Source organism: Grus americana, chromosome 3 (genome assembly GCF_028858705.1).
Source record: "Grus americana isolate bGruAme1 chromosome 3, bGruAme1.mat, whole genome shotgun sequence".
In the NCBI taxonomy this organism is placed as follows: Eukaryota; Metazoa; Chordata; class Aves; order Gruiformes; family Gruidae; genus Grus; species Grus americana.
Window position 1 is genome coordinate 64,764,532 of NC_072854.1, and position 8,977 is coordinate 64,773,508.

At 41.5% G+C, this 8,977-nt stretch overlaps 1 protein-coding gene across 1 annotated transcript; it reads left to right on the top strand.

Annotated features, from left to right (window-relative positions):
• The first annotated feature begins 63 nt into the window (after positions 1 to 63).
• Positions 64 to 7,545, top strand: SMIM28 (small integral membrane protein 28). The gene is made up of 2 exons (XM_054820510.1): positions 64 to 250; positions 6,844 to 7,545. The coding sequence occupies exons 1-2, from the start codon at positions 140 to 142 to the stop codon at positions 7,240 to 7,242; spliced, it is 510 nt and encodes a 169-aa protein (XP_054676485.1). The 5' UTR covers positions 64 to 139; the 3' UTR covers positions 7,243 to 7,545.
• The last annotated feature ends 1,432 nt before the right edge of the window (positions 7,546 to 8,977 follow it).

An 8,977-nucleotide genomic window follows, 5' to 3' on the forward strand; every position in this document is an offset into this window, starting at 1 on the left:
CACCATAAACGGGATATTATTTAAGAGGGATCACTAGCTGAGAGCAGCCCAGCTGGATCAAGACTGGGAGGCGGGGACGCGGTTGCAAGCAGCAAAGCAAGGTGGAGGCACGAAGACAGAAGACCAGGTTAATGAAAGCATGAGGTGGCTCTTGGGCAGCAGCTGGAGAAAATTTGGACATGCTGACAGGGGAAACTATGACTGGCTGAACAGTGAACCAGGTGGGCCGCTTCTGGAAACAGAGCTTCAGGTCTGTACCCCCCTGCTCGTCTCTGTGGCATGTCCTTTGACTTTGCATGTGTGTGTGTACATCTGTGTAATGCCTCGGTGTGTAGTACAGAGTAAGTACCTGGGTATTGAGACATTTCACAGCAGTACTACTCAATTACATAGAGTATTTATTAGTTGCTGTTAAGTTGTTTTAAACACATTTGTGGGGAAAGAAAAACATTAGATGGAAAAATCTGCTGGAGCAGCAGGTAAAGAAGTTTAATTCTTTCTTTTAAGCATAATGCATTCTGCTATTCCTTGGTTTCCTTTCTTTTAAATGCATGTTTACGCTTTGGATCTGGTCCCATGAAGCCTTTCTGCAGATGTTAAGAGTCAGTAGCAGTCAGCAATGAACTCTTGTTCCCTAAGCTGCGCGCTGATTACTTCTGCGAGAGAGGATCACATGCAGGCAAGTGGGGGGAGGGAAGTAGCCCTGGGAGATGAAAACACAGTCTGCCTTTCTGGCTTTGTCTGGAATACAGCGAAAGGCTTTCTGATCAGAAATAATAATTTAAGGTGCACATATATCCCCAATAGAAGTCTGAGTCAAGTAACATTAGCAAATGAACTGGCCATGCTACTTAACCGAGATATCAATTGTACTGTGGTAAAATAAAAAGGGGTAGGTGTGTGTGTGGGGGGGGGTCAAAACAGGAGAAAAAGTAGTTTTTAAATGCCTCTACAATTTTGACAAAATCTACCTCATCAGTAACACTGCCAGAGTTAGAATAGCAATGGCAACATCTTCACGCCTTGAGACTGGTTTTGTCCGACAGTGAGTAACAAACAGCATCACCAGAGTCACACTCTAACAAGTATTTGAAAATTCAGTGTAAATCTAGGCTCACTTTAAAATTATGTGTCATTATTAATATATACAAAACCACATCAAAATGTTTTTCTATTTGCCAGAGTTATATGTGTTTGCTTTTTATAAGCAATAATGAATCAGCTTTAAGAAGCAGGATGGAGCTTAGAAAAGCACCTATGTGTGGACCACAGCCTAACGACTCCAAAGCAGACTTTGTTCCAAATCCACTTAAAACATTTCAGGAGTACTGGTTTCCTGATTCAACTTCGAAAGATATTAGTATAAATATGGGCTATATTAATAAAAATAGTTTTAATGAAGTTCTAAGTACTCTAGCAAATCATTAACAACATAATAAATCCTAGCACCAATCAATCACTTCAACGGGAAATTAAGCAAGCCAAATAAACTTTCATTTTTCTATCCTTACACAAAAGCTTCCCTTAAACTCATGTTTGCTCTCATTAGGTCATTCCCTTCAAAGCCATTCTTTTGTCTAGACAAAGAGTTCAATTCTAAACCCACTCCATTACCCATGATGGAAATGCCGCACAACTGGGCTGCACTCCGCATTTCATTCCTTTACCAACAGGCACGAGTAAAAGCTCATCTAAACTGATATGGGTCATGTAATCTGTAAGCGGGCAACTGTACATGCTCAGCATGTTAAAATAATGTAGGCAGGCAGATTACTAACGAAAGGCTTTACTACTTCTAGTCTGTGCTCAGTGTTTCGGAAAACTGACCCCCCGGTTCAGTCCCTACAAAGACAGAAATGAAAGGGAGAGAATAAACATGAGCCTACAGTGGCCAAACCATCCTACTAATCATCAGGTCTGGGAAAACAGAGGACTTCTTAGAAACATAATCCCTTTTACCCCCATCCCCTTTTCAGCCTTTCTGTTGATAAAGGATGTTTTTCCTGTATTTATGGGTCTGTAACTTACTTCATGCTGGAAGTCGGAGCCTTATTTTTGTCACTTCCAGCCCGACAATAGCTGCTTGGGATGAGACAGGCAGGGCACGCTGACCTCCAGTGAAGCAGCAGCAAAACCAAACCAGTCAAGAAAACACCACCAAATAATTCCCTCAGTCACTTCATATGCTTGGTTTGGAAACTTCCAGATGTTAAACAGTAGAGGATTTTACTTTATGTATGTTCTGCAGTTGGTTTACTTGTTTATGCTTCATTTCGACTACCGAAGATTCAGTTTCATTTCTAGATCATTTTATTTTCCAGTTCTAGCAGCTGTTTCTGACACCTATACACACTGGTTCCTTTTCTAGTTTTAGAGCTTCAGTTTTAGGAGTTAGTTTTATTCAGTTTAGAACTTTAGTTTTCATTTAGAACATCAGAGCAAATATTTTTTTTTTTTCTAAGTGACCTTTGTTTCATTTTATTAAAATTATTTTATTTTTAGCATAATCTTTTTTTTAATGGCTACAAGATTTTCCAAGTGTGTCTTTGCAACTTCTCACAGTAGCCCCTTAGCCACTCATCCCAGAAATGGGCACAAAACCACAACAGAAAAACAGAGACTAATACTGCTCAGTTGTCTTCCAATACATTTGCTCTGTATCTGGATATACCTACAAGATGTTAATCAGCTTTTTGAACTACATCTGACTGTAAAATCAGTCCATGTAAAATATGTGGCAGGAGGCAGTATCAAAATGGACATGCAGCTCCCTGTGATTTATACTTCAAGTTCTGGGCATCTGTAGGGCAGTATTAAATTCTTAAAAACAATTTTAACTCAAATAATACACTAGGTAGCCTACAGATTATTTTGCCCAAATAGGAGAGCTAAAGCTTAATGTTAGCTGTGTTTAAAAAGCTATGGACACTTTGAAACACAGACTGAGGAAAAGTGGTCCTTTATATCACCTGTTAGCATATGGAAAAACATATTACCCGATCCTTAATCCTACCTGCTTCACATGCTCCTACCCCGCAGATCATAGTAACGCATACTGACTGTTCTTTCACAACTGCACAGGACGTGGTATTCACTTCATTACTAGCCATTCAATATACTACTCTGCCCACCCTTCTCAGCATATAGCCCAGGGGCTTATTTACTGCGTCTTCCTCAAACAACAAATCTCTTATGTCTTGTTTTATACACATTACTGAATAGGTAGTCACCAGGCACTTGTGTAGTTATTCTGCATAGAATAGGATAGTTCAGTTGGAAGGGACTTACAACGATCATCTAGTCCAACTGCCTGACCACTTCAGGGGGTACAAGAGGAGTTGAACTGTTTCATAATTACCTATGTCATTTTTGCCCAGATCCCTTAGTGTGAGAAAGTACTCGCAGGCTCCTTCACCTTCAGAGACACCAGTGCAGATGCAGAATTTCTGCAGACCAGACCTATGGATCTCAACCAAGGCACTCAAAGTGACGTATAACTAATGAAAAACCCACAACAAACACCTCAGCTGAACTGTCTTGCCACCCCTAGGGCATTCAGTAAGAGACAGGAATACAGCTCCCCAGGAGAGCATTCACTATCCCAAACTAGCAGGCAGTCCCCTCTCTTCCGAGAGGCTCCCAACTCAGTCACTACATCATACTCTACGTAGCCTGCAACACATTACTCTGAGGTACTGTGGTCTTCTCCCCTAAACAATCTGTCACAACCCTAGAGCAGGCACTTCGTACACAACAGCATAATTAAAAATTACGTGTGATCAAATTAAGGATTCACATATTCCCAGAATGCTGGCATTTATTCAGTATTGAGGGCTTGAATGTGCAACTTGAGAAGCAATCTTATAGGTTATTCTTAGAGGGCTTCTAAAAAAAACAAAAAAAAAAAACCAAAAAAAAGAGTTTTCAGCCCAGGAACCATGCTGACATGCAAATGAATCTAGGTTTTAAACCTTCTTCACAGACTGTGGCCATCTGAGCTTGCTCGTACTACAAACAGTTTGTTTTCTTCCATTTTCTTACCACTAGATACAAATTGACCCGTCCAAGAATAATACATTTTACATATTTCTGTTGACAAATATTTCTTTTCAAGACCCAAGACTGCTGGGTTCCAGTTGAGGCTTTGGAGCAAAGTATTCCCCAGAGACCCAAGACCAGTTGTTAATTCCTTCTGTCAAGCTTAACCTTTTCTTCCCCTGCCTCCCAGTTTATTACTAGCCCTTTCCTTTTTCTTCTTCTGCAAAGAGAGTGGGACCGGTGTCCCCCACGAGAGAGGAGCCCCACCATTTGCTCCTCAGATTTCTCTTCTCGGTCCTATCCAATCCTACTGCCCTCATTCTCGGTTCCCTTTTGGCTTTCCTCCTCACAGCTTTGCATCTTGTGCATCCTCCTCACAAGCCGAGGCTCTCCATCCACACTGGTGCACAATTCTGCTCTGCACCCTTCCACAGCTCTTCAGTTCAGGAACGTCGGTTCTTATCCTGTGCTTCAAATCCGCATCCGACCCACCAGTCCCTCCTTTATCTCCTCGCCATCCTGTGGACTCCCAAAAGTCCAGTCTCTCTATGAGACCATGTCAGGCAACCATAACGCTAGTCCGTGCTTCCACCAGCACACAAGGATGTGCTGTCCTTGGCCATGGTGTAAAACACAATCTTCCTTTCAGTGAAATTCCAATGGAAGTTGCACTGAGTTTAAAGGTGAGAGAATCAGGGCTTTATGTGCCTTTTACTAGTCCCACGTGGGACATAGCAGCAATCTCACCCTCTATCCTCACAGCCACCCACGAGAGTGCGCAACTCACAGATACAAAGAACAACACTTAACCTGACTGAAAGCTCGCTCACTACAAATTAAACTCAAAGCTTACACTCGGATCTCAAAAACGATCCATGGTCTTCACTGATCATAAATAATGCTGTCCAATATAAGCTCAGCTCTTCTAAATAAATAAAGTATCAGTAACATAACAGTGTCAGTGAGCTTCAGTATGTGTAGTGCACAAACATAATACTGAATGCTTTTTCCTCACTTTCCTGTGAAGGTTTTTTAGCATGTCATAAGACATGATAAAAAAGCATTAACAAATATTTTTAAGAAAATCCCCTCCTTTTTTAAAGATGATTTAACATCTGCATTAGAATAATAGCTGAACAGTTTTTTCCCAATTCTGCTGTTTCCTGTAGCTCATTTAATGGTCACGTAAGACTACAGCTTGTGCTGCCAGAAACTCTTTAATAAGAAATGATCAGTAAATATGAGATAAATCTTTATTATGCATTTTTGTGGTAAAAGACAGCTGGGAGAAAAAAAGCTTAATAGCTAATCCACAGTAGTTTCAATGTATTTTAAAATTACCTTAATGGCTTTGGCCTCAGACCCACAATACCTCAGGAAAAAAAGCAGAAATCTCCCCTATGCTATTTGTTAGAAGTCAAAACCTATTTACTTTCTTTTTCTTAGGCATGACCACACACTAAGAATTTTGTAACAACAAAGTGGAGAAGTAACAAATGCCTGGTAGATAATCAGTTGAACATAGGTTACAATGTGACTTTGTAGCTAAAAGAATGACCGGGATTCTTGGAAGAATAAGCAGAGAAAGTTTTCATAGAGTAAGAAGGTGGTACGGGAGCTACTGGCCCTTTTCACAAAGCCATTACTGCAGTTTGCATCCCTGCTTCCAAATGCTTTCGGGAAAGAGCCACTCCAGTTTGCAAAGCTGCCTTTGTTCAAGATAAAGGAAACCTGATCCATTGACCTGTTTAGTCTCACCATAAAAATGTGAAAAAGCCATCTGATTACAGTCTTCAAGTATTTACAAAGGGAATGAGTTGATAATAAACAGCATTCTAGCGTTTGGGTTCCCCCCCCCCCCATCTCTAGGCTAGACTCTGAATGAGATACAGTCGTTAGAAGCTAGAGCTAGATAGAGTCAGACTGGAAATAAGATATATTAAATTTTAAAAGTGAAGCTAATACAACGAAAGAGCACAAATGTTATTATTTTGTTTTTTAAATAGCTTATAACTCCTGTTAACACTACAGCACAATTCAAAAGCTGAGACAGAGGACTACATTTTGCAGGAGACAAAGCTGACACAGCAGTCACAGCTGCTATTACTTTTAGACCAGAAGTTCTTTATCCACAGTTTTAATCAGGAAAAATGGTTCTTGGATAGCTGGCAGAACAAGCTGAAGAAAAAGCCCCAGTCCAGGATGTCCTGACACGCTGTGTTTTATTTGTGGCTGGCCTGTAAAGTGAGAACAGCCCGAAGAACAGGTATTGTAGGCAGTGGGTCCTGATGAAAGGGAAAGTTGTTGTAATATTTGTTCTTTAAAGTAAACAGTAGAGTTTTCCAAATAGAAAGAAACAACACGAGATGATGGATCACCAGCCCTATTCCTCTGCAATTCAGTGTTCTCCCAAGTTTTAAAAGATTGGCCAGTCTTCTGCAATGAGGACTGGTCCCAGTATAATCCAAGAGTAATAAAAATTTCTTACCAAAACACATACAGTTCCAGGTTATTGGGTATTTTTCCTCATTGGAGACAGGGTTTCCTAGAAACCCACCACTCTTTGCAACTTGGCCGTTTCTTTTGTCTCTAGTTGTCATTTGTTTTAATGGACCAGCAAATAGAGTTTGGCAATTCATGAGCCTGCAAAACATATTGCTTGAATGCCACTGATGCAGACAGAAAGTCATCTGGAAAAGCAACTGCTGTGTCAGGGGCAGGGGGAGGGGATGGAGAATGCAATTTTTCTCTCTGATTAAGAGATCTCCAGGAATCCAACACGCTGCCCATGTGTTTTAATTACAGAGCAGACCCCAGACAAGTTCAACCAAAGACGACATAGAACCATTTCTGTGCATCCTATTGCCTGCCACCATGATGCTCTTCCTGGCATTCCTGCTGCTCTTCCTGTACCGCCGTTGCCAGCGCCCCGCTCCGCAGGGGCAGATCTTCAGCATCGACCTCCCCGAGGCCCTGCCTGAGCACGATGCGTCCAATTTCCTTTCCGTGTTGCCCTGGAACAGCGAACAGAGTTTCCACTACTCCACTCTGCTCCCTGATGCCACGTTCCTCACTGTGTGTTTGCCTCCGTCCTACGAGGAGGCCACCATGAAGACTTCCATGGATGAGGCTCACATTGAGCTCTCTCCAGACCCAGTGCCTCCTTATGAAGAGAGCACGCTGCAGCCCAGCAGCACCAAATAAACTTCCTACGGAAGCACCTTAACTGAAGCATGCAGCCCCTCAAGGCACAAACATGGAACTGCTATGGCCTTTAAAATTAGCAAAAATATTCCAAATGAGGCGCCAAACCAATGAATCAATGAAGGAAGAAACTTGGAGTAACAGGGAATGAGTCTCTTCACCTCATCCTAGGATTCTCTGCCTTCCACTTGTGGGAAGCGTACACACACAGCATGGCACCAAACCGATCCCAGACCGGTGACATGGGTATTCCAGTTAACAGAGTGTGTCACGCAAGGATTAAATTCAAGGACAGGTGGGAATCTGTCCCTCTGCAATCCCTCAGCTACATGGAAATACAAATTATGCTATAGATTTGCCAGTCACTAAAAGGGCTTTTAGCACATACCTATTCCAGTTTGGCTTTTTCTTTTTTATGTGTTTATTTTTAATTGACAAGCTGATTTACTCAACCTGTGTATGTTAACATCACATCGTTCTGCAGTGCTCTGGAATGATCGCAACAGCTCTCAGGAAAGCAAATAAATATATAACCTCTACAAGTCTCCAGAGACTGTCCTCAAAGGTTCAAATGTGCACCGTGGGTAAAAGCTGTCTTTTATCACAGTTGAGCAATGAGGACAACCAGAAAAGACCTGATTGTTCTGGGTGAGGAAGACTCCAGCAGCACCACACAAGAGCACGCTCACACTGTTGCTGCAAGCTGCTTGCCAAGGTCTGCAAGGTCCTGATGTTCCAGAGTACTGGCTTGACTTGTTTTCCGATTTACAAGTCTACAACAATAAACCCCATGACCTATTTGGTGCAGCATGTAAAAGAGTAGGGGGAAAATTAATAAAATTAAATGCACAGAAAAAATCTGTTCCATATTTCAAAACGGCATTATATTCCCTCTCCCTTCATCATTAGACCAAAGTAAATCTCATTCAAGCACATTGGTGGCAGTGGTTCAGTTTCTCAGGAGGGCTTGCACACGCTTACTCTTAGACAATGATGTTATCTTTAATTCTTTCTTACAGGGTAGAATTTTCACTATGTTGACAGATGCTGGTTTATGGAAGGTGGTTATTACAGATGCTGACAACCTCAAAAATTATGACAGCTTCTTCCTTGTAGGAGTGAGCTATTCCATGACATTACATTTGCCTGTGGCTTGCCAAGATAACTACTACATATTATGGTGTGCTGTCTTGGTGTAACTCCGAAACCCAAAGGCTGTCCTGACGTGCACCTTGTGATTCCAGCAACTGTCATGAGGTGTAAATATCAGCCAGTCCAGCTTTGTGAACATACCGCATTCTTTTTTTAAAAAAGAAAACAATAATGGAGGAATAAATCATCACTGTATAGCAGAATGACAGGCCACTTTTGAGCTGCAGTTAGTTGAATTTCATGTTATGTCAACAGTGGCACAAATCACATCACCACAGTAACCAAGTAGTCCAGGTCAAAACTGACGATCCCACTCATACAGTTCCCTTAAACCAAGAAAAAGTCTGCCTGGTATAATTTGGAAATGGAATTATTTTCTTGAACTACACTTTAGAGAATGTTATTTTTTCTAATGTTCCCTTTTAGTCACCAAACTGTAAGAACAGCAGCAGCAGATGTTTTGGATAAATCCAAATGCAACAACCATTTCTTTTCAGACCATGCCTGGGATGAGTTCCCGGTATTCGCTGATGCATTTGAAAGTATCGTATTTGACCGTCTCCTTGCATTTTGTTTACCTCCT